At 41.3% G+C, this 27,132-nt stretch overlaps 1 protein-coding gene across 1 annotated transcript in view; it reads left to right on the top strand.

Moving 5' to 3' along the window:
- The first annotated feature begins 10,842 nt into the window (after positions 1-10,842).
- Positions 10,843-27,132, top strand: part of LOC139416075 (semaphorin-3E-like) — a 58,893-nt gene continuing 42,603 nt past the window's right edge. The window contains exon 1 of the mRNA XM_071164337.1: positions 10,843-11,079. Within this exon, the coding sequence (XP_071020438.1) occupies positions 10,965-11,079 (115 nt within the window). The 5' untranslated portion in view covers positions 10,843-10,964. The remainder of the gene's footprint in view (positions 11,080-27,132) is intronic.

Genomic DNA, 27,132 nt, shown 5'->3' on the forward strand with positions numbered 1-27,132 from the left:
TTCCTGGTGATGTATACTAAAAACTTACACAAATGTATAAATATGCAATATCCTCCTTTGCATATTTGGGTATTATTCTACACACTGGTTATTATTTTAATGAGCTCCACACCCAAACAAGACCAAATTTGGTTGGTCCGGGCCGTACCAAATCTGAAACAATCATAGACGTCTATGTTTCACAAGTTTGGACATCAAATTACAGCACAGTAGAGCTCAATAAAATAGTAGAGTTCAGTACAGTACAATACAATACAGAACAGAACAGTAGAGTTCCGTACCGTACAGTAATGTAGAGTATAGTTCAGTTCAGTACAGTACAGAATAGTATAGTTCAGTGCAGTACAATACATTAAATAATTTTAATCACTTAATACATTTTATCAGTAAAAACATTATAACTAATTGGTAAGGTCTACCTTTACTTGTTACTTCTGTGAACGTTCCTTATCCTCCATCCTCATGAGGGAGAGAAATTTGAAAATATTAAAAGATATGTGGGTTTTTGGTTATGGAATTTCAAGGCACAGGGTAATATTTCTTAAAATTAAAGAATGCAGAAAAAAAATCTCAAACGAAATGAAAGTGTTGATATTACTGTAGTTGGCAGGGGGTTTTAACATTATTGTGTTTGGATGAAATTCTAATACTTTTGAATACTTTTTCTGGTATATGTTTTCCAAGACCCATTTTCCATCTGTTTGACCAGAAATTAAAGCTTTAGCTTATTCCACATTTTTAGGATGAAAAATTGTTGAAGAATGTATATATATATATATATATATATATATATATATATAAGTGGAGCCTGGTGACTTGAACAATTAAGACGGATGGGAGACCCATGGTATAGGCATTGAACGCACAGAGATCTCAAAGTGTTTTTCAAAAATCTTCAAAAAAGTAATTATTTTAACCTAAAGCATTAATAAAGACATTTATAGTACAATATTATAGGGAATGGGAATGAGAGGGCTACTTACACAGTGTTTGGAAGGGATCACAGCAGTGATTGAATGAGGGTATGAGGCAAGAGTGTAGGTGTTCAGAAGACAAAAAACAATAACACAACACACTACACAGATAGACCAAAGAGCTAAGAATGAGTTAGTCCAAGCAAGGAGTCAAATCATTGATGTGAAATAATGTAATTGTGTTTGTGTATGTGATTAACTCTGCATAGAGTAATGAGAGAAGATTGATAGAGCTACTCACAGTGCTTGAAGAGGAAACATTCAATGTGCCAGTGGATGAGTGGGCACGTGAGACGTGGCTTCAGTTCATGTCAGTACAGAGTTGACAATGGTAGTAGAGTGGATTGACTGGTCATCGCCTCTTAATCAGTGAACAGGAGGGGACTTATCTGGGAATACAAATAGCAGATGCATTCCATTACAGCTGTGCCATCGTAGGTTTGAACAAGTTTCTTCGTGAAGTTAAACACAGAGTTCACATCTCGCCCACTTGACACATCAAAGTAGCCCAATAATCATTCCTGAATAACGCCCTGATCATGCACATACCTGATGATAACTGACAACTGCAAGCAGACTGGTGGCACCATAGGTCCCAGAGCAGGGGGGCAATCTTTACCCCCTGGGGCCCGGAGTTTGTCCTTATCTTTTAACCTAACCAGGAAAACTCTGGACCCTATAAGGTATGACAGTGATTAGTCAGTTGTAAAAAGGTTTTATCAGGTGATGTGGTTTTAAAAAACTGGAAAACCCTGTCAAACTGCAGAAACCTTATACTTGTTCATATTCGTTATATTTAGACTAGATTAGGAAGGGGATTCCCTCTACCCAGATGCAGAGAAAACAACTGATAGAAAATAGAACTCACAGGGCTGAGCTTGCTTTATGAACGTTTGCATCGTGCAGATCTATTCAACTGTAGGCTTTATAAAAAAATGAACTCACATCTGTCATCATTATTATGTTGATTGATTAATTCCAGTTAATCATTTTGGATTGAAAACGTATTGGCAGCCTTGTTAGCCCAAATTTGAAATTAAACCAAATTTGATCACATTCACATTTTCACCTGACACACAAATGGACTATAAATACATAACGTTACCAATCAGTTACCATGACCAAATGGACAGTGCACATAGGCTGTATGCATCTGCTCTTATTAGTAGCCTACAGTTGATCAGACTGAAAAAGTGTCTAGTTTTCATCCCGTACAGCATGTCAGATCTCTAATGTTTAGGTGTAGGCTAGGCTGCTGCAACATTTATATCAAGAGTTTTTGCTTGTGTCTGTCAGGAGTGATTATGTGTTTTCATTTTCGCTAAATAAATACCGGAGGAAAGTGGAAAGTCTACTTGAGCATATGTGGAAAAATGTGCTGCGTCAACCTCTCTATAATATTTTTTAATGGATGATGCGATGGAAGGTATGAAATGAGTCAAGTTGTATATGTTCAGTAAGTAAAGCATTGTTATCTGCTCATTGTAGTTTCCCTTGTCGGTGGAACTTTCCTTCTCGTATTGTCCTCCAAAAGCAACTTCTTGCAGGCCCAAAAACGCAAGGGTTTTACTAACTGCTTGAGAACATCTCTGTTTCTTCTAACTTTCTTCTTGTGTCGCAGACTTCCGTCATGATCGATGCAGATTTTTTTCCCAGAAGCTTGAATCTGATGTGGGCATTTATATGCTGCCTGCTGATCGATCAATGTTCTTCAGGTCACTGTACCTACCTTTAGACCAAAGCTCAGACTTTCAAAAAAGCAGTTAAGGCCAGCAACACAGGCGGCTTGATAAAAGGCTCCTTGTTAGCCAGCTATACTTTTGATACTAGTTGGTATTGAGCGCCCTCACATTTTCATCCTTCTTCATTAAACTGATCTCAGCAGAGGTGAACCCCCACTGTTATTCGCAGTGTACCCCAGAGAATGAAAGGGGTTCTTCAACAAAAAGTCCACAACATTTTCGGCAGCATTGGCCATTCTACCATTCTGGCAGAGAAAACTGCACACTTTTGCTGGTAACGTTAGCTAGCTAGCTACTGAATTTAGCGAGGCACATTTAAATAAATTGCACTAACTGGACACAAAATAAAGTTCTAAAACCAGGAAAACAATTTATACTATACTTCCTCCATCTCCAAGGAATTGAAAAAACTAATTTGAATTGAGTAATATCCTAAAAATGCTCATCTGCATGGACAGACACCAACGCAATACTAAGAAATCACACAGTGCATGTGTGCCCAGCCATTTTACTTATTTATTTTTTAGTTAACCCGGGAAGTTGACTGAGAACACGTTCACATTTACAGCAATGACCTGGGGAATAGTTACAGGGTGATGAATGAGCCAATTGGAAGCTGGGGATGATTAGGTGGCCATGATGGTATGAGGGTCAGATTAGGAATTTAGCGAGAACACCCCTACTCTTACGATAAGTGCCATGGGATCTTCAGTGACCACAGAGAGTTTAGCGTCCCATCCGAAAGACGGCACCCTACACAGGGCAATGTCCCCAATCAGTGCCCTGGGACATTGGGATATTATTTTGATCAGAAGAAAAAGTGCCTCCTACTGCCCCTCCAACACCATTTCCAGCAACATCGGGTCTCTCATCCAGGGACTGACCAGGATTAACTCTGCTTAGCTTTAAAGGCAAGCCAGCAATGGGATGCAGAGTGACATGTTGCAGGCATATGATGTGCGCCTGTGTTAACAGGCCTGGTATCTAGTGGCTCTGTAGAACAGTTTATTCTCTCTGCTTCTGAACACTGCTGGAGGAGAGTAGTGGCCAACCCTGATCCTTCCCCGACCTCTGAGCATGGAGTATGGTCCATTCACACTACATACTCTCTGCTCCTGCTGTGCGTTGTGGTGTGTGTCTGTGTGTGTACATGTGTGCGTGTCTGTGGGCATGTGTGCGTGTCTCTGTGCGTTTCAACATTTTTATGTGTGTGTGCAGGAAGAGTTGCTGAACAGAGGCAGATATTGACACAGCATTAACATGAGTGAAAATATTTGGACTGTGTGGAAACCTTGGGAGGAACTCCTGGACATGGCATAGTAAAACAAACCTCTGACATCAATACTCAATCACACTATCGCTGACCCTCCCAGACATTTTTCTAAGGGTTAGGTGTTTGTCTAAGAAGAAGCATAGTGGAGCTTCGTTGTTACAGGCTAGGTGGGTAACAGTGAAATGTTTGGCCATGAATGGAAAACAGTCAAATATGTCAAGATATAAAGATATACAAATATTTCCAGGCTTCAGATAACCTATATCGAAATATGTCCAAACCCACCTCCTTGCCAACTTTTGCCTGAGTCCTGATTCTAGGTAAATAAAGGAATGTTGGGAAACAACACTGCCTACAGTATAATCACATAGACTCCTCACTCCCCCGTGGAGGAGATCATTCATGAGAGATCGATTGCAGACAGCTGGTAGAGGAAGAGGGAGGATGAAAAGGGGTGTATACTATGAATGCCAACGTTAGATATCTGAATGGCAGATATCTGAATGATCACTACTGAGGAGTATGATAAGAAGAGGATTCACAGCAAAGTGATTTCAAATGTGGACAATAATCTGGTGGCCATTCCACTCACCTCCTCCACAACAGATGATGATTTAGAACATTATACACTTTAATTTTAGTAATTTAGTAGACACTCTTATCCAGAGCAATTTATAGGAGCAAGTAGGGTTAAGTGTCTTGCTTAAGGGCACATCAACAGATTTTTCACTTAGTTGGCTCTAGGATTTGTGTGTGTATGTAATGAGAGCTCTATTGTGTTCTGCCAGTTAACAGGTGCAGCGTGGGAGGTAGTGTCATCAGACCTTTGGGAGGACAGCTGCCTCTATGGACCATGATCCTCTCTGTCTGTCCCTTAAGTAAACATCCAAAGAAGCTGTCACATGCTGATGGATACTCAATATCTGTCAACCGCTTAAGCTCCTCCATTTCTCTCACTCTTGTTCTCTAACGACCTCTTTCTTGGTTAATTTATGAAGCAAGTGATTGGTCTCTTTTGAGATGCGGTCCTATTTCCTGCCCTTTACACTTATCCTGCACATAATGTGTAATGAAATCAACATACCTATGTGTGAAGGGCTATAATTAGAGGAGTATGACATCAATGGTCATGAGTAGGGCTGTGGTGGTCACTAAATCTTGCCAGCCAGTGATTGTCAAACAAATAACTGTCGGTTTCACGGTAATTGACCGTTAATGATCATAAACACATTTGGCATTTCCTGGCTTCCATACATAGCCTACAAGCCATTTAAAAAAATATAATAAATCCATGTAATTTAGCCTACACCTTCACAATTAATCCATTATTCATTTTAGACAAGTCTAAAAAAGCATGATATGAAGAAAATATCGTTTATTTGAGTAGAAAATAAGAGCATTACTCTTGAGTTGTCCTTGCTGTATGTTAAGTCCTGATGTGGCTGTGCCAAATGCCTGTGGGCTACACTAGTTCATTTAGCAGATAAGATGTGTTTATAATTCAGTTATTTTATATTATGTAATAGTACGAAGAATACAATTGAACAAAGCAGAATAAAATATAAATCATTTTCTCCAAACGATTTGAGGGAGTGCGCACATGCCGCAAATCTGTGTTGAGCGGTTAAGAAAGAAATAGGTACTCCTATATGCTTATTTTAGAGTTAGTAATGTAACTTTAGTTGTTCTACAAATGTTGGGCTATATGTTTTGATTTTCAATGCATTGTAAGGCTGCATGATGACAGTCTAATGATAATTTGTAAATAGTCGTTTGAAAAGCATGGGCTCTACTTAGTTTTTTGCGCAGGCTGTACACACTCCAATAGTCTCTCATTCACAATTTTACAAGCACTTGATAATGCCTCGAATTCCACGGCGGCATCCCCTTTGTGGCCGTAATGCACACTAAAACAAATCCATGCCTTTTGCGGTCCGGAGTGCTGCTTTGTGCTCTTCTTCCTGGATGTGCTGTGCAGTCCGAAGGGTCAGACACATCCGGGACTCAATTGAGCGCGCCCTAATCCAATTCTGAGCTGCATATTGAACATATTGGAAGAACTGTCCACATTTACTTTTCGTCAGCCAACAAGATGAGCAGGCCTAACGAACAGCAAAAGTACTAGACTTTTAGCACAAAAGTCCATCTATTCTATTCTGTGCGAGAAATAAGTATTCCAAACATAGTTTCGGACAGTTGTGGGATGCGATAGAATACCTAAATAATACAACCACTAGCATAAAAAAAACGTGGGGCTCCCGAGTGGCACCGCGGTCTAAGGCACTGCACAAGAGGTGTCACTACAGTCCTTGGTTCGAATCCAGACTGAATCACATCCGGCTGCGATTGGGAGTCCTGGAGGCGGCACACACTTGGCCCAGCGTCATCTGGGTTTGGCCGAGGTAGGCCGTCATTGTAACTAAGAATTTGCTCTTACCTAGTTAAATAAAGGTTAAATTAAAATGACGCAACAGATTGTAACGTTTAATTTAAAATGTTGATAGGCTATTTCTTCACATTCTAAGCGCAGTGTAACGTTGACTTTGGGAGTCGGGAAGCAAGTGGTTAGTTTAATAATAAGCGTACAGAAATGAAACACATAGTCAATACTGCCTGGGGAATGGAACTAAGGGAGTGACAGATATAGGGGAGGTAGTCAGTGAAGTGATGGAGTCCAGGTGTGCCCAATGATGAAGCGTGGGTGCGCGTAATGGTGAATGCCAGAACCGGAACGCCAGAGGGGAGGAGTGGTAGTATACGTGACACGCAGCAATGCGGACATGGTAGTAGGGTATAAGCTCGAATGTGAACGGAAAACACCATTATCTAAATTGACAGCAAATGCAATCATGAATGTAACGCTTTTATTATAAAGGTGCATTTTTATGGTGAAAATGACCTTACCCAAACTTGAAACTCACCCGCTGTTTATATATGCCAGTTATAAGAAGTTATTTGGTCACTTTAGTTGTGATACAAACTTTATTAAAACATATAGGCCTATGGACTGGGCTACATGAGGTGTGATACTAACCTTATTAAAACATATAGGCCTATGGACTGGGCTACATGAGGTGTGATACTAACCTTATTAAAACATATAGGCCTATGGACTGGGCTACATGAGGTGTGCAACTTTTTTTAAGGCTTTAGTTCTTATGCTGGGCATCATTCACAGCTGATAATATCAATCAATCAATTGAATGTATTTATAAAGCCCTTCTTACATCAGCTGATGTCACAAAGTTCTGTACAGAAACCCAGCCTAAAACCCCAAACAGCATATGTAATTCACAAGTAATATTGTCAACCATCAGACGATTCTTGATTTAATCTTGTCTTTACATATACTAAATAATATATGTGTGACGTTTGTTTTGATTTAGAATTATCATACACCTGTATTGAAACAGAGGCAGCGGGAAAAAAATACATGTCATCTATGCACTTAAATAGCGAACGAAGGATGCTTTTCCCGTGGTTTATTTACTTGCCAGCCAGGTAGACTATGCTCCAGTTTTAAATATAAGCAATGTGCTTAATATTAGGAAAGTTGAGAAAAATATATAGTAGGCCCAGCCAATAGAAAGCTGATGGGATCCTCCTCTTTTTAATAGAGACCACCACTCTTTTTTCTCCCGCAATTACATAGCCTATAGAAATGTTGCGCAACACGAGCTCATGGGCTCTCATGAAGTGTTTGATCAGATTTTCTTATACATTTGCATTGATGTCCGAGTGATTAGTGGGACAATAGAGTGCTGAGTGCCAGGCAGTTAGCACGTTTGGTAGGCTACGAATGACCAGCAGCAGCATCAGAGCCTAATTACCGTGACTAAACGGTCATGTGGAATTTGACTGCCATCATTACTCGCCTGTGTGGCGGTAATACGGTCACGCAACAGCACTAATCATGAGGTTACAAACATATTTCCAACATCAGAGAAACATCATATTACAACTTTATACTCTGCTAAGCCTGAGCAGTATCAGATGTCATCTAAATGGCAACAGCTAGAGAATAATAGCTAGAGAATAATGATAATGTTGTCATTATTATTAATGATACTAATAATGATGCACACACACACATACACACGCAGCAGCTAGAGACTGGAACAATGTACAAAAAACAATTAAACTGGAAAGTTTTTCTGTCTCTCAGCTTTTAAGGACTCAGTCATGGACATTTTCACTGACATTCGATGCTGTTATTTTGTAGGAGTTATTTTGTAGCTGTTATGTGAAACAATAACGTAGGCTTCTGACTGTGGTGTCTGTTTTCTGTCTGTCTGCACTGCTATTGTTGTTGCTTCCTCGTTGATTTGTCTGTTCAGTAGTGCTATGTCTCTGTTATTGCGGTCTGCCATGTTTTGCATTGTTGCAGTGGGTCTCCCATTATGTAGCGTTGTGATATACCTTCTCGTCATAATGTGCTTTGTTTCTTCCTACTTTGTCCCTTGTGCTGTTGTCTGCCCTTCTTAATGCTTGCGCCATGTTGTGTTGTTGCCGTAGGTCTCCCTTCATGTAGTGCGGTGGTGTCTCTCTTGTCTTGTTGTGCTTTGTTCCCAATGTCTGTCAGCTGAACAGCTTTTACCCCCAAGCCATAATACTGCTAAATAGTTAGTCCAGATAGTTAAATAGTCAACCAAATACCTATCTGCACAGCCCCTTTTTTGACTCATCACATACGCTGCTGCTACTGGTTATTATCTGTTCCGTTGACTATTCACTTTATCCCTACCTACATCTACATATCTACCTCAATTAGCCAAGTTATTGTTACTGATTGTGTATTTATTATTACTTGTATTATTGCATGCTATTACTTTTCTATTGTTTCTCTTTTTTTGTCTCTCTGCATTGTTGGGAAAGGCCCGTACGCATTTCACTGTTAACCTACACCTGTTGTTTATAAAGCATGTGACAAATACAATTTGATTCGATTTTTGATTTGATGTATCTGTGCTGTTGCCAAGTCTGTTCTGTCTACTGTATGTTGTCCGTCTTGTCTTCTTTTAATCCCCACCCCCTGCCCCACAGGAGGCATTTTTCCTCTTGCCAGGCTGTCATTGTAAGTAAGAATGTGTTCTTAACACACAAACACACACACACATAACTTTCATCACATGCACAAAATGCAGCGAGCACAATAACCGGAACGTTTCAAATAGATGGGCATTCTATTCCGTCCATGTGACTGAAGATAATCAGAATCAGAGAAATTAATGTATCTTTGAAGAAAATGGAAAGAGAGAAAAAGACCTGAAGGAAAGTGGACTCCAAAGAGCTATAGCTTTGTTCAATGTTAGAGTTTTATAAACATACTAAGGAGTGTTGACAATATATGTTACAGACACACACACACACACACACACACACACACACACACACACACACACACACACACACACACACACACACACACACACACACACACACACACACACACACACACACACACACACACACACACTGGAGAAAGAACAGACTAACAGCAGGATCTTCTGGAGAAGAGTACACACTAATAACAGGGGCTCAGACAGATGAGAGAGAAGAGGGGGAGAAGGGAGAGAGTAAAGTAGGGAATGAGATAGGAAGGGAAATACAAGAGATTCAATGGAGACAGCAGGAGAGAAGGAAAGTGGCAAGTGAGAGTACAATTTTTTATATCAAGAAAATGAAGAGTGAGAAATACGGGACATAGAGGACAAAAGAAAGGGAGAGAAAATAAAAGGGAGAAACTTAAAAGGCTGGATAAACTTAGTCTCTGGTCCATGTTAATGCTGCAGGAAAAGGGTGGTAGAGGAGTGAGTAAGGAGTGTAGGACGACAGGGAGAGAGGGAGGAGAGCAAGAGAGAGGTGGACGGCAGCGCTGTGTGGTGCTCTGCGGAGTGGAGAAGGGCAGTATTCCTTGGAGTGTGTTGGGGAGAGGCTGACCCTTAGAGACACACAGCAGACTGCACTTCAGCTGTCAGAGAGAGAGGGTGGGGGGGGGTAGCTAATGCTAGAGAGATATTTCTTCTCATTAGCCGGGGTCAAAAGTCAGCCATGAGCAGGAGAAGGAATGATTGACACACACACACATTCTGGTATGTATCCTCTGTTCTGAGCAGTGGAAACAGTTCACACTAGTAAGAACAGTTGTTTGGATAACCCCTGCCTGTTCAGTGAAGTGAGAGAGAGAGAACGAAAGAGAGAACACGAGAAAGAGATAAAGAACATAGAACAGAGCAGAGACCACACGTCCGGCACGAGTCTCCCTTTCCTCTCTGCCTCTACTGCGTCTCCTGGGCAAGCAGCCAGAAAGACACTGCCTCCGTTGGATCCTGAAAGAAAACAAGCTGAGGATACCGCAGCGCTGCCTTAGACAGAAGGACAAAATTTACAGCAAGACTTTGGAAGGATTAGCAGCAGTATACGTTTTCCTTCATTTGCTCAGACAGAAAGAAGATACAACATTCCTATCACAAGAAGGACAAGAGATACTGTACAGACAAACAGAGTCGGACAGACAGATGGAGAACAGCAGTGGTCATGCAGCCGTGACTGTAACAGCTGGAGTGCTCTCTCCCTCGCCTGAAACAGTTGCTTTTAAGAGCTGCATTCCTCACACCCTCTCATTCAGAAACTAGTAGTCGTATAGGATCTTCCCTCAGAAAGAGTGACACAAGACTGCAGTAGTCCCTACAGAACAGTACAGGCTTTAGGAGTGCAGTTGAAGGACACAGTGGATAGTGAGTTACCTGTGGTCAGAGACTGGATTACTGCCTTTTCATACAGAGGATAGTTGGAGGATGATACTGCATATCTGATTCAATATAACAGACCCTGGTCATAGAACCTGGACTCCCCCGGTTGGATATTTCCTACTCTTCCCTTGGACTTAAGTGTTGATTCACTCTGGATTGGCTTACTCTCTGCTTAGTGACCGTGTGTGTGTGTTTGTGTGTGTGTGATTGATTGATTGTGTGTATGTGTATCAGGATGGAGTGTGTGAGGAGTGTGTTTCTGATGATGTGTGTTTTCCTGTGGAGCTCAGCACACTCAGCCCAGAGTGTCTACCCCAGGATACGACTCTCCCATAAAGGTAGGCATCAGGCACTGGAGTGAGTGTAGACATTGGCTAAGCATCAGCATTAATGACATATCCATACAATGTACACTAAAGCCCTAACTAGTCAATGCATGCTTTATGGAAACAAACATTCTTGTTCCAGCTACGTTATAGTACATTGAGAATCAGACAGGTGTGTCAGTGAAAATATGACATGTAGACACCTCTACACAACCCCTGAACTTTCCGACAGAATCATTTTCCAATTGCTCCATGACATCCATTTGCCGTGGGGACAAACTGATCAATAGTGCATATCGATTGGAACAAATTATAGAGAGTTGGAAAACATGATGCAACCTGCAGAAATAAGGTCATGCTCTCCTCAATTGCTCGTGTTTTTGACACACCTACTCATTCAAGGGCTTTTCTTTATTTTAACTATTTACTACATTATAGAATAATAGTGAAGACATCAAAACTATGAAATAACACATATGGAATCATGTAGTAAATAAAAAACTGTTAAATAAATCAAAAGATATTTTATATTTGAGATTCTTCAAAGTAGCCACCCTTTGCCTTGATGACAACTTTGCACACTCTTGGCTTTCTCTCAACCAGTTTCACCTGGAATGCTTTTCTAACAGTCTTGAAGGAGTTCCCACATATGCTGAGCACTTGTTGCCTGCTTTTATTTCACTCTGCAGTCCAACTCATCCCAAACCTTCTCAATTGGGTTGAGGTCGGGTGATTGTGGAGGCCAGATCATCTGATGCAGCACTCCATCACTCTCCTTCTTGGCCAAATAGCCCTTACACAACCTGGAGGTGTGTTGGGTCATTGTCCTGTTGAAAAACAAATGATAGTCCCACAATGTGCAAACATGTTGGGATGGCATATCGCTGCAGAATGCTATGGTAGCCATGATGGTTAAGTGTGCCTTGAATTCGAAATAAATCACTGACAGTGTCACCAGCAAAGCACCGCCACACCATCACACCTCCTCCTCCATGCTTCACAGTGGGAACCACATATGCACAGATCATCCTTTCACCTACTACGCATCTCACAAAGATATAGCGGTTAGAACCAAAAAGCTCAAATCTGGACTCATCAGACCAAAGAAGAAATTTCCACCAGTCTAATGTTCATTGCTCGTGTTTCTTGGCCCAATCAAGTCTTTCTTATTATTGGTGTCCTTTAGTAGTGGTTTCTTTGCAGCAATTCAACCATGAAGGCCTGGTTCACGCAGTCTACTCTGAACAGTTGATGTTGAGATGTGTCTGTTGTGAATTCTTTTTAGGGAGTGCAATTTCTGAGGCTGCTAACTCTAATAAACGTATCCTCTGCAGCAGAGGTAACTCTGTGTCTTCCTTTCCTGTGGCGGTCCTCATGAGAGACAGTTTCATCATAGCGCTTGATGGTTTTCGCGACTGCACTTGAAGTAACTTTTAAAAATCTTGAAATGTTCCTCATTGACTGACCTTCATGTCTTAAAGTAATGATGGACTGTCGTTTCTCTTTGCTTATTTGAGCTGTTCTTGCCATAATATGGACTTGGTCTTTTACCAAATAGAGCTATCTTCTGTATACCTCCCCTACCTTGTCACAATACAACTGATTGGCTCAATCATTAAGAAGGAAAGAAATTCCACAAATGAACGTTTAACAAGGCACACCTGTAATTTTAAATGCATTCCAGGTGACTAGCTCATGAAGCTGGTTGAGAGAATGCCAAGAGTGTGCAATGCTGTCATCAAGGCAAAGGGTGTCTACTTTAAATAATCCCAAATATGAAATGTATTTTTATTTGTTTAACACTTTTTTAGTTACTACATGATTCATGATGTGTTATTTCATAGTTTTGATGTCTTCACTATTATTCTACAATGTAGAAAATAGTCCAAATAAAGAAAAACCCTTGAATGAGTAAGTGTGTCCAAACTTTTGACTGATACTGTGTAGAGCATCGTTATCTACTGTTATCTAAGACCTACACAGTCTCTGCTGTGAGAAACTGTCAATGAGTATAAAGATGACTCAATGTCAGAGTTTTTAACCTCAGATATGGCATAGTGAAGATTGTTAGGTGAAGTGTGTGTTTTCTCCCTGACTGTCTTGGGTGCATGTTAGAGAGTTTTTTTGTTTGTTCTTCTTGTTGTTGAATAGAGGATTGTTTATTTCCTCAGACCACAGTGGTTGGCATTCCACAATGTGGCTTTCTCTACTGTTATACCGGTGGGTTGAGAGATGGGAATACTCCTGAGGGTATAGTGGTGTGTATGCACTGGTGCGTGTGTTTGTATGTGTGTGTCCATTGTGTGTGTGTGTGTGTTTTCTCGTCTGTTTATTTAAATAGTATATTTTAGGGATTATGAGGCTCTGACTTTGTAGTAAACACATCTCTTCTCTCTCCACAGTTACTTTAAATTCTACAGCAACAGTAACACAGATAATTCTACATAAAAAAGGTGTTGGCCATGGTTGAGAGTACGTGTGGAATTTTTATGGTCAATAAATTGTATATGTGTAAGGGGCAGAGGCATGGAACAGGAATGAACAGCGTGGTATATCCACATGGCACCCTGCTATGAGGACTCACTGTGCCTGGCTATGGCTTGTCTTTAACAGCAATATTTTCCCTCATCACCACCCTGGTTTAGATAAATTATCACATTGAATTACCTTATTATATAGATGGAGGCAGGAGAAGGAAAGGGAATGGAGAGAAGAGGAAATGAGAGGTAGAAAGTTCATGAATAATTTAAGAAGAGAGAGATGAGGCCGGGAGGCAGGGAAGGAAAGAGAGAAGAGCGAGTGAAGAAATTGAGAGAAAAAGAGAGAAAGGAGAACAACAGGGAGGGAGAGAGCAGAGTTGTTTGGTTAGTGGAGCATGATAGGCGGGTATATTGACAGAGACCCTTGCTGTGTGTTGGGCTTTGCTGATGTGTTCAATCATAAACGCCACAGCAATAACAGTAATAACCCACTGGGCACACCATGTCATTTGAACGTGTAAATGTGGGTAATATTTGGTTGAGATGTTGATCATTGAGATTTCAACCTTTATTCACCCACTCAAAAAGACAGCCTACAGTTATTTTATTTTGGTACTATAGTTGATAATTATACTTGAGGAATAATAAACTACATTTAAATATTGGTGTGAGGTTAAGAACACATTATGATCGGATAGTCCCAAAACGCACCATGAATTCAACGGGTATTAACACCAATCCATGAAGTGTGTAAAGTAGATGTTTAGAAGTAGTTGCCATTGTGATGTAGGCTTCTTTACATTAAATAAGGATAATAGCCTGAGTCAAGAATAGGAAAACAAACTGTATCAACCAGAATGCTCTTGAAAAGCACCCCGATACATTTCTACTCATGCTGCAAAATGTATCTTCCAGATTTAGGGTTTATACCACTGTTGTCATTCTGTGTATCACAATTAGAGCAGTAACTTGGAACAACATTGGGTAAACCTTTGTCCATGTAAAAACGGTGTCGAAGTCAAGAATGGTTGAAATAAAAAATGTATTGCATCACAAAATAGATTTACAATGCAAAAACATAAATAAAAAAGCCCCAAAATGGATTTCTGTCAGAGGCTTCGGAACAGGTTTTCATGCTTTTCATTTTCATCCCCTTACTCATTGGCCCTCCCACTGCCCCCCTTGCGGTCAGGTGTATATTTCAGGCAGGTTGACATCGGCTGTAGTATTCCTGCGTCTGTAGTCTTTGATTCGCCAAGACTCACATCTGCTGTAAAGAGGGAAAACAAATATTATCTAGAGAAGATATTCAAATGTCGTAAAATGTCATGATTTGGATTCCCCTGTACCTAAAATGACGCTGAAAAGTTTGGAGTCCTCAAAGGTCCTTTCCCTTTGTTTCCTTTCATATTCATCATTGACATGAGGCCATTTGTCTGGTTTCAGTCTAGAACACAATATAGGTACTTCACAAGCAACACACCATGACCTAATTTAAAATTGTAACAAATATGTTACAGTTTACTAGTGCATTACTCTCTTCACCCAGTCCGGGATGTCTTTTCCCCCAGATTTCAGATCAGAGATAAATGTAATTTTACAAAAGGACACTAATACATTACATTAGGATTTTAACATCCAGTACTTTATGGCAATATGTCATTCAATTCATACCATTTGAAACATTTAATTTCTCACCATGTATTTTCAAAAATCGTTCTCCATTAGCTTCTCTTCCATCTTTAGTAAATCTTCCTCCGTTTCGTTCAGGTTGAAATTGAATTCCTCAACCGGACTAGGGCGACTGTCTTTAAGAGGTCACGGATCTCACAAAGGAGATATATGCCTTTTGAAAGTCTGAAACAAAGTAGTTTTACATTTGTTCACTTCCAAGTATAAACAGTTTAATTTCAATATCATTCAAAATGGTTTAAAAAGAAATGTGTCATACTTGCTTCTGGCGTAGGAAAAGGGTCTGATCCTTTGCAATGCTTTGGTGAGGGGGATCTCTCATCTGAAGAGGCAGAAGCAGAGTCTTGCACATGACCATCCCTGGAGCATGAACGCTCAAAATTCTCTGAAATAAAATATTGGACATCATGGCAATTTTTGGTAAAATTAGAATGCCTTCCCCAAATACATCAGTCAAGAATGAGAAATAGGAGTTGGCTTAAGTTGTGAAGGATCCTCTCACTATAATCACTTGGTGGCTTGCGCTGTGTTTTAGTTTGCCATTTCTCTATCCCCACACTTGGTGGCTTGTGTGGTGTTTTAGTTAGCCATTTCCTCTCACCACCAATACTTGGTGGCTTGCAGGGGTTTTAGCCTTTTGCTTCTTAGTGGCACTGGCTTTCTGGTGTGTCGGAGCAGATTTTAGTTGGGGCTTGGGTTGGCCTACAAAAATAGCACATGCAAGTGTAACATAACGTCCAGCATCTTTCTACACAAATTTGTAAGGCAAACTAAACACAATCTAATTTTACCAAACTTTTAACCAAAGTTTGAAATGGAGAGTTTCATACTTGCGTCTGTCACAGGAAAAGGGTCTGATCCTTTGCAGCGATTTGGTGAGGTGGATTCCACAATTAAGAAGTCAGAAAGAGACCACGCCCTCATGCTCCAGGGTTAAGCCATGTGAGAGACAAAGAGAATTCGCTGTAAGAAAAGGTTGAACAACATCATGCCAATTGTTTTTAAAATTAGAATAGCTTTCTGAGACAAAATTATCAAGAGTAAGGAGTTGGCTTAAATTGTGAAGATTGGTCCTCACCGTCATTACTTGGTGGCTTGTGCTGTCTTTTAGCCTTTTGCTTCTTGGTAGCAGTGGCACAGGTTCTGGTTCTTCAGGGCAAATTTTGATGGGGGCTTGGGTAGACCTTTCCCTGAAAATAAACATGCAAGTGTAAAATACCATCCAGCCTTTTTCTACAAACATTTGTCATGTTTTTTTTTAAAGTGGAAGACTTAAAAAGTAAACCTAAACACATTACCAAACATTAAACCAACATTCTACAACAGAATAGGGGCTTGGGCATTAACCTCCCAAGCCCCTAGCCCCTAGCCTGGTGATCCAGATGGATGTCAGCTCACTTTCACGTTTGTTTCACTACACTAACAATGGTGAAAAATGGAGTGATTCTGTCTGGGTTGCGGCTACCTTCACACACGCTTGTAGATTTAAAAGGATCAGTTAAAGTAACGTGGTAAAATGTCCTCCCAGCCAATCAAAAGGCAAGACGGTTGTTCAGTGGTTAGGGTTTAGGGACAAGGGGCTGATTAGTAATCAGCATTGCAGGCTTCTATACTTACGTACTGTAACTTGGAGGAAGTAGTTGCGTGTGGTGGGATTCTAAACACAACAGAATAAAAAAAGATAGAGAATGAAAACCATGCCAAGCAAATTTCATTTACACAAACTGTCAAATTGTGTTAAAATATAACCATTACAAATAATTGTAATGTACTTATCTTTCTGTTTCTCTTGGAGATCTCCACTTCACTGGTTTTGGGGATTGACATCTTCACATTGCTGTTTTGATTCTGAATGGTGGGGTGAGGTTTCGAACTATTGCACAGTCATTTTTAACAACCAGCAGTTTTCACTTGTTGCATTTTTAAGTATAATGTATCTTCCATTTACCCGATGTCAGTTTTATCTTTAGAAGCTGGAATGACTTCCATTTAAGAGAGTGAGTGGAGCAATCATTTATTACTTTGTCACATTTATTTGGGGGCCACCACACAGTTTGGTCTTTGATCCAGTACTCTGCAATAACATCTACTTCCTTCTAATTTTCCATCAACACAGCATTATGGCCCACATCCTCTGAGATTAGAACCTGGGGAAATACAGACAATATAATAGAAAGTACTGACACTAAAAACCATGACAATGTATAACGCAAGTCTCATACCTTCATCAGTGCTGTACAAACAAATTAAGAAGACACGTACTTAAGTCACACCTGCTGTGCATAACAGGCGCAACAGGTACAAACAGATAGTGGATTAGAGACTTGCGAATTGGGAGTCAATGCATATTAACGAGGACTATAGTATAAGAGTATCAAAAATGGACTATTTAAATGTCACATATAATCTATTGCTTCTGATATTGTAATGTGGCCCAGACGGTTGTCTCTTTCCTTTTATATGGGACATGTATCACTAGCCACTTTATACAATGCCACTTAATATAATGTTTACATACCCTACATTACTCATCTCAAATGTATATACTGTACTCCATAGCATCTACTGCATCTTGCCGTTCTGTATCATCACTCATTCATATATCTTTATGTACATATTCTTCATCCCTTTACACTTGTGTGTAGGTAGCTGTTGGGAAATTGTTAGGTTAGAGTAGTCAAATCAAAATCAAATCAAATCAAATTTATTTATATAGCCCTTCGTACATCAGCTGATATCTCAAAGTGCTGTACAGAAACCCAGCCTAAAACCCCAAACAGCAAGCAATGCAGGTGTAGAAGCACCTGTCGTTGGTTATTACTGCATTGTCGGAACTAGAAGCACAAGCATTTCGCTACACTCGCATTAACATCTGCTAACCATGTGCACGTGACACATTTTTTGGGAGGGGATTTGATTTGATTTGTCTGTTTTTGATACTCTTATATATAGTCCTCGTTTATATGCATTGACTCCCAATTCGCCAGCCTCTAATCCACATTCTGCTTGCACCTGTTACGCACAGCAGGTGTGAGATATACACTACCAGTCAAAAGATTTAGATACCTACTCATTCAAAGGTTTTTATTTATTTTTATTATTTTCTACATTGTAGATTAATTGTGAAGACATCAAAACTATGAAATAACACATATGGAATTATGTAGTAAATAAAAAAAGTGTTAAACAAATCAAAATATATTTTATGTTTGAGATTCTTCAAATAGCCACCCTTTGCCTTGATGACAGCTTTGCACACTCTGGTGGCAGAGCTGGCACTGCAGTACAGCTCCCTTAACCACTGCGCCACCTGGGAGGCCTAAAAGCAGGGAAACTTAAATCCATTTCATCTCATTTCTACCAGCATGTCACATGCAAACAAAACTCTAGACCACCTTTACTACACACACAGAGACGCATACAAAGCTCTCTCTCTGTTATGACTTCCACCGAAGTCGGTTCCTCTCCTTGTTCGGGCGGCGTTCGGCGGTCGGCATCACCGGTCTTCTAGCCATCGTCGATCCACTTTTCATTTTGCAATAGTGTTGTCTTGTTTTCCTACACACCTGGTTTTCATTTCCCTCATTAATTGTTGTGTGTTTAACCCTCTGTTCCCCCCATGTCTTTGTGTGAAATTGTTTGTTGTAAGTGCTTGTCGGGTTTCGTCGGGTTTTGTACCCATGTTGGTTATTTCTTTATGCCATTGGTTTTGAAATTAAACTGATCCGGCTATTACCTAGTTCTGCTCTCCTCCGTCTGACTCCCCTGCCACCAGTTACCCACCCCTTACACCCTCGCCCTCCATTTGGCAAATCTTACCATAATTCCATCCTTTTGATTCCTTCTTACAGCAAAAACTAAAGCAGGTATTACCAGTGACTCGTTCAATATGGAAGTGGTCAGATGATGTGGATGCTACGCTACATGACTGGTTATCTAGCACAGACTGGAATATGTTACGCGATTCAGCCAATGGCATTGAAGAAAATACCTCAGTCACCGGCTTAAAAATAAGTTCATTGACAACGTCGTCCCCACAGTGACTGTACGGACATATCCCAACCAGAATCCAAGGATTACCGGCAACATTGGCACCGAGCTAAAGGCTAGAGCTGCCCTCAGTCAAACATTGGACCCTACTACACTCTGATGCTCGTTGGATGTGGCAGGGCTTGCAAACTATTACGGACTACAAAGCGAAACACACCCGCGAGCTGCCAAGTTACGCGAGCCTACCAGATGAGGTAAAAACCTTTTATGCTCGCTTTGAGGCAAGCAACACTGAAGCACGCACGAGAGCACAATCTGTTCCAAACGACTGTGTGATCACGCTCTCCTTAGCCGACGTGTGCAAGTCCTTTAAACAGGTCAACATTCACAATTCCTCGGACCAGAGGAATTACCAGGATGTGTACTCAAAGCATGCGTGGTCCAACTGGTAAGTGTCTTCACTGACATTTTCAACCTTTCCCTGTCTGTAATACCTACATGTTTCAAGCAGACCACTATAGTCCCTATGCCCAAGAAAGTGAAGGTAACATGCCTAAATGATTATCGCCCCGTAGCACTCTCGGTGGTAGCCATGAAGTGCTTTGAAAGGCTGGTTATGGCTCACATCAACACCATCATCCCGGAAACCCTAGATCCAATCCAATTTGTATACCGCCCCACAGATGACGCAATCTCAATCACAGTTCACACTGCCCTTTCCCACCTGGACAAAAGGAACACCTATGTGAGAATGCTGTTCATTGACTACAGCTCAGTGTTCAACACCATAGTGCCCACAAAGCTCATCACTAAACTAAGGACCCTGGGACTAAAAACCTCCCTCACAACTGGATCCTGGACTTCCTGATGTGCAGCCCCCAGGTGGTAAGGGTAGGCAACAACACATCTGCCATGCTGATCCTAAACACTGTGGTACCTCAGGGTGCTTGCTTAGTCCTCTCCTGTACTGCCTGTTCGCCCACTACTGGGTGGCAAAAATAACTCCAACACCATTGTTAAGTTTGCTGACGACACAAACGTGGTAGGCATGATCACCGACAACGACGAGACAGCCTGTAGGGAGGAGGTCAGAGACCTGGCAGTGTGGTGCCAGGACAACAACCTCTCCCTCAAAGTGAGCAAGACAAAGGAGCTGATCGTGGACTACAGGAAAAGGCGGGCCGAACAGGCCCCCATTCACATCGATGGGGCTGTAGTGGAGCGGGTCGAGAGTTTCAAGTTCCCTGGTGTCACCAACAAGGGGACCAACAAACTATCATGGTCCAAACACACCAAGAGAAGACTGAAAAGATTTGGCATGGGTCCCCAGATCCTCAAAAAGTTATACAGCTGCACCATTGAGAGCATACTGACCGGTTGCATCACAGCCTGGTTTGGCAACTGCTCGACATCTAACCGTAAGGCGCTACAGACGGGAGTGCATTAGGCCCAGTACATCACTGGAGCCAAGCTTTCCTGCCATCCAGGACCTATATACTAGGTGGTGTCAGAGGAAGCCCAAACAATTTTCAATGACTCATGGCAAGCAGTACCAGAGCACCAAGTATAGGACCAAAAAGGCTCCTTAAAAGCTTCTACCCCAAGCCATTAGACTGCTGAAAAATTAATCAAATGGCCTCCCAGACTTTTTACATTGACCCCCCCCCCTCCCCCCCGTACCCTTTGTTTTTACACTGCTGCTGCTCACTGTTTATTATCTATGCATAGTCACTTTACCCCTATACAGTGGGGAGAACAAGTACTTGATACACTGCCAATTTTGCAAGTTTTCCTACTTACAAAGCATGTAAAGGTCTGTAATTTTTATCATAGGTACACTTCAACTGTGAGAGACATTCATTTCATTGAATTCATTTGCATTTTATTGCATGCAATAGGTATTAGATCACCTACCAACCAGTAAGAATTCCGGCTCTCACAGACCTGTTAGTTTTTCTTTAACCACCTCTTGTAACTACCCATCCCGGATCCGGGAGTGCTGTCATCAACTGACACTAATTAGCATAATGCAACGGACATAAATATAACTAGAAAATATTCATATTCATGAAATCACAAGTGAAATATATTGAAACACAGCTTAGCCTTTTGTTAATCACCCTGTCATCTCAGATTTTGAAAATATGCTTTACAGCCAAAGCAAGACAAGCATTTGTGTAAGTTTATCGATAGCCTAGCATAGCATTATGCCTAGCTAGCAGCAGGCAACCTGTTCACGAAAATGAGAAAAGCAATTAAATTAAATCGTTTACCTTTGATGAGCTTCGGATGTTTTCACTCACAAGACTCCCAGTTAGATAGCAAATGTTCCTTTTTTCCAAAAATATTATTTTTGTAGACGAAATACCTCCGTTAGTTCTTCACGTTTGGCTGAGAATTTGACCGGAAATTGCGGTCACAACAACGCCAAAAAATATTCCAAATTAGCTCTTTAATATCGACAGAAACAGGGCAAACGTTGTTTATAATCAACCCTTAAGGTGTTTTTCAAATATCTATTCGATAATATATCAACCGGGACAGGTGGCTTCTTAGTAGGAAAGAGAGAAACAATGGCCGCATTTTTCTCTTGCGCACAAAATACTCTGAGAGACTCCAGCTGACCACTGACGCAATGTTGACGTTCAGGCTCATTTTTCAAAATAAAAGCCTGAAACTATGTATTGTGACACTAGACACATTAGGGAAGCCCTATAAAAAGGAATCTGGTTGATATCTCATTCACTGCTCAATAGGGACGCATAGGAACGCAGAGCTTTCTAAATAAGAGTCCCTTCCTGATTGGATTTTTCTCAGGCTTCCGCCTGCAATATCAGTTCTGTTATGCTCACAGACAATATTTTTACAGTTTTGGAAACTTTAGAGTGTTTTCTATCCTAAGCTGTCAATTATATGCATATTCTAGCATCTTGTCCTGACAAAATAGCCTGTTTACTTTGGGAACGTTATTTTTCCAAAAATGAAAATAGTGCCCCCTAGATTCAACAGGTTTTAAGAAGCCCTCCTGTTCTCCACTCATTACTTGTATTAACTGCACCTGTTTGAACTTGTTACCTGTATAAAAGACACCTGTCCACACACTCAATCAAACAGACCCCAACCTCTCCACAATGGCCAAGACCAGACAGCTGTGTAAGGACATCAGGGATAAAATTGTAGACCTGCACAAGGCTGGGAAGGGCTACAGGTCAATAGGCTAGAAGCTTGGTGAGAAGGCAACAACTATTGGCGCAATTATTAGAAAATGGAAGAAGTTCAAGATGACGGTCAATCACCCTCGGTCTGGGGCTCCATGCAAGATCTCACCTCGTGGGGCATCAATGATCATGAGGAAGGTGAGGGATCAGCCCAGAACTACACGGCAGGAAAGAAAGAAAGAAATGAAAGAATGAAAGAAATTAAAGAAGTTTCGAACCAGGCTATCTGCCTGGCCAAGCTGAGCAATCGGTCGAGAAGAGCCTTGGTCAAGAAGGTGACCAAGAACCTGATGGTCACTGACAGAGCTCCAGAGTTCCTCTGTGGAGATGGGAGAACCTTCCAGAAGAACAACCGTCTTTGCAGCACTCCACCAATTAGGCCTTTATGCTAGAGTGGCCAGAAGGAAGCCTCTCCTCAGTAAAAGGCACATGACAGCCCACTTGAAATTTGCAACAAAAAAAACTAAAGGACACTCAGAATATAATAAACAAAACTCTCATGCCGTGCGGTAGCAGAGAGAAAAGTCTATGACTTGTGTGGCTGGAGTCTGACAATTCTTTTGACCCTTCCTCTGACATCACCTGGTATAGGTGCCGAGCGGATGCCGAGCAGTTTCCATACCAAGTGGTGATGCAAGCAGTCAGCTATTGATAGCGCAGCTGTATAACTTTTTGAGGATCTGAAGATCTCACATATTTTCAGCCTCCTAAGTCGGAATAGGCATTGCTGTGCCCTCTTCACAACTGTTTTGGTGTGTTTGACAATGATAGATCCAATGATCACCCCCTTTGTCTTGCTCACGTTAAGGAATAGGTTGTTGTCTGGCACCCACACTTCCAGGGCTCTGACCTCCTCCCAATAGACTGTCTCATTGTCGTTGGTGATCAGCCCTACCACGGTTGTGTCATCTGAAAACTTGGTGTCCATGACCACGCATCCGTGGGTGAACTGGGAGTACAGGAGGGGACTAAGCACACACCCCTGAGGATACACAGTGCTGTGGGTCAGCATGGCGGATGTGTTGCTGCCTACCCTCACCACCTGGGGGCTGCCCTTCAGGAAGTCCAGGATTCAGTTGCAGAGGGAGGTGTTCAGTCCCATGGTTCTTATATTTGTGATGAGCTTGGATTGCACTATGGTGTGGAGAGTTTTCAACATATACATAGTTTTGATGATTACGGTGAAATTAGATTGATGTAACAACCTGTTAGTCAGGTTAAGTCATTGTATTTCAGTTTAAGTTTAACCTAATTTCAATCTTTGCAATTCTGTTTGAAATTTCATAAAAACACTACTGGTTGAGGACTTTTTGCAAATCCAAATAGGTTTCAAACATAGATCCAAAGTCACAATATGTTGAAACAAAGTTGATTCAACCAGTTTGTCTCCAGTGGAAACATTCATATTTCACCCGAGTCATTACTAGCCTGGGGGAGATGAGCTGCTCTGACAGACAGACAGACAGACAGACAGACAGACAGACAGAGAGAGACAGACAGATGGAGGAAGACATTCTCCAAAGGGAGAGGTGTCTCTGTGACTGACATTCACTTAACCACAGGAAAGGAGAGAGAGGAGAGGAGAGAGTAGATAGTGGGCACTGGAACAGGCTTGAGGCTACTATCACAGTCAACCCTGAACTTCTTCCATCCCGCCTTTCTCTCCCTCTCTGCTGTAGCGTGTTCTGGCTGGTAGAACATTCTGTAGAAGCCTGCTGGCTTATCCTATCATAATGGAATGAAAAACTTCTACGCTTTAATGTGTCTCATGGTCTCTGCCTGCATTTACACCCACCGACATACCCACCGACACACACACCGACACACACACACACACAGACACACACACCGACACACACACACACACACCGACACACACACACACACACACACACACACACACACACACACACACACACACAAACACACAGAGCGAATAGCGGGAATGCTTTAGTGTGTGTAGGCCTTGAAGGCAGATCAGGGAGAGAGAGGTATGTGGTTAAAGTCTTTGTTTGTAGCCCTAAGGAGCTGAACTATCACAATATTATCATAATATCTGCTAGCCAGGAGAACAGGGTGGAGGAGAGGACTAATTCAATCTAACTGGTTGTTTTTTTCTGGATGTGAACCCAGTTTATGTCTGGTTCACAGGTGCTATACTATAGAGATCAATAGAATCTGCCCTTTAGATCTGTGGAAAAATGCTCTCGAATGGACGCACTCCAGGAATGCGTTTACAGGTCAGAATTATTTTGGGAATGTCATCAGAGCTTCCAAGGTCATCCATATGGATCCTTCAGAGCTCTGACATTGACATTCCGTCTTAGTTTCTGTAAAGGTTCATATTATCATTATCTCTCTCCTCTCTTCCATTCCATTCCATTCCACTCATCTCATCCTCTTTCCTCTCCTGTAACTCTTCTCTGAACATTTCACCACACGTGTAGGATCAGTTATTTTCCAACACTGGTGATATTTTCCTTCGAACTCAATTGACTTTCCTAATAATCAGCTTAGAAAATCTCCTTTTGTATCGTGTTACAATCACAGACTGTCTCCAGTTTCCAGAGAAGAACAGACCTTAAGCCCTGCATGCAGCTCCTCCAAAGACCTTAAATTAACTTTATGAGAGCCTAATACACTCTCGTTGGGCATGGCTTTCCACCAATCAAAACCTTTAATCCTAGTGCTCCATCGCCACATCTGTATGATTGTCTAAAGATGGCAGCCAGAGGGATGATCTAACCATAGAATTGTAATGACTAGAACGGACATCCTCATAAAATAAAAAATATAAACACTAACAGAGCCTTAGAATACATTATATGTCTGAAATTATATGCGGACTTGCATTATCTGCATATTGTATCCCTGTAATGAACTCTTCCCGGGTAAAACAAGCATTCCGTTATGCTGTATGTCTAATGAGAGGTTGTTACTGCTGGCATGTGTCAGAGTCATGGTGGGGTGGAGGCAGCGAGCCAAATGAAGAGGCGGAGGGAGACAAGGAGCCAAAACATGATTTATCTCTCTTCTACCATCTCCATCTATATCTGTCCTCACGATTGGCTTGAAACAGGAGCTTCACTAGAATTCCAACACACAGTTTTATAGAGCTTCAATCTGGTTATTAGCTAAATAAATACCCGAGACTGGCAGACATTGGACTAATCTAGAGTATTGGAGGATGTTCACGTTGTTATTAATTGTGAATAACGTTAATTGTCTTTGTTATAACTAGGAACCATGGCCAAACCTGTTATGTCAATGTGAATCCAACATATCCTCCTTCCACTAGCAGTTAGCTCTCCATATTGGCATGTTCTCTAGGCATTGCAGATTGGATCTTCTGATTCATACATTCCGACCTGGGTTCAATCCTAACTGTCACCACAGCCGCACAATGGCTACCTGTACAGAGGCTCTCCCCATTGAATGTGTTTAAAGAAAGCATTATGAGTTTAGGAATCTCATAAAACTCTGAGCAAAAGTTGTTACAGGGACTGAAAGTGATAGGTACTCCTCTGCATCTTCTGTTCACAGAGAAAATTATTATTCTACCCCACAGTAATGTCCAATCCATCAGAGAATTATGAAAATTGTCTGCTCCAATTCCTCAGAAATAACATCAGACACCAAGTGTAATACAGAGAGACAGACGGGCAAGACTGCTAAAATATATTTTCGTGAAATGTGTCTGATTTGAATAGCCAAAATGTATTTCTGCTGAAGACCACAGAACTGACTTAACATTTGACAAAAATTGGGATACTTCAAACAGTATCTCTGCCAAATTAATATTTATTTAGAAAGCATAATCATTTTGTAACATTGGTACATATTTTTTCTTAAACCTCCGATTTTCCTTGCATGGGGAATTAAGTGTCCAGATGATAATGCCATATTGTTTAGACAGAGCTAATGTCAGACATGTTCACTTAAAAAAAACTCCTGCCTCTGCCCTGTTGTAGTGGAACATTTTCCCCTCAGACAACTCAAACAGTGAGTTGCTAAAAGCCCTCATGGCCCATACTTAACCAGGACACTACTTAAACCACATATACTACACCTATTACATACATCCACACAGTTAAAAGCACACAGTATATACACTACATTAACAAAAGTATATGGACAGCTGCTTGTCGAACATCTCATTCCAAAATCAGGGCAATAATATGGAGTTTGTCCACCCTTTGCTGCTATAACATCCTCCACTCTCCTGGGAAGGCTTTCAACTAGACATTGGAACATTGCTGAGGGGACTTGATTCCGTTCTGCCACAAGAGCATTAGTGAGGTCGGCACTGATGTTAGAGGATTAGGCCTGGCTGGCAGTCGGCATTCCAAATCATCCTAATGATGTTCGTTGTGGTTGAGGTCAGGGCTCTGTGCAGGCCAGTCAAGTTCTTCCACATCGATCTCGACAAACCATTTCTGTATGGGCCTCAATTTGTGCACAGGGGTATTGTCATGCTGAAACAGGAAAAGCTTCCCCAAACTGTTGCCACAAAGTTGGAAGCACAGAACCATCTAGAATGTTAGTGTGTGCTATAGCGTGAAGATGTCCCTTCACTGGAACTAAGGGGCCTAGCCTGAACCATGATAAACAGCCACAGACCATTATTCCTCCTCCACCAAACTTTACAGTTGGTACTATGCATTCGGGCAGTTAGTGTTCTCCTG

The sequence above is a fragment of the Oncorhynchus clarkii genome, chromosome 1 (assembly GCF_045791955.1).
Source record: "Oncorhynchus clarkii lewisi isolate Uvic-CL-2024 chromosome 1, UVic_Ocla_1.0, whole genome shotgun sequence".
Lineage (NCBI taxonomy): Eukaryota > Metazoa > Chordata > Actinopteri > Salmoniformes > Salmonidae > Oncorhynchus > Oncorhynchus clarkii.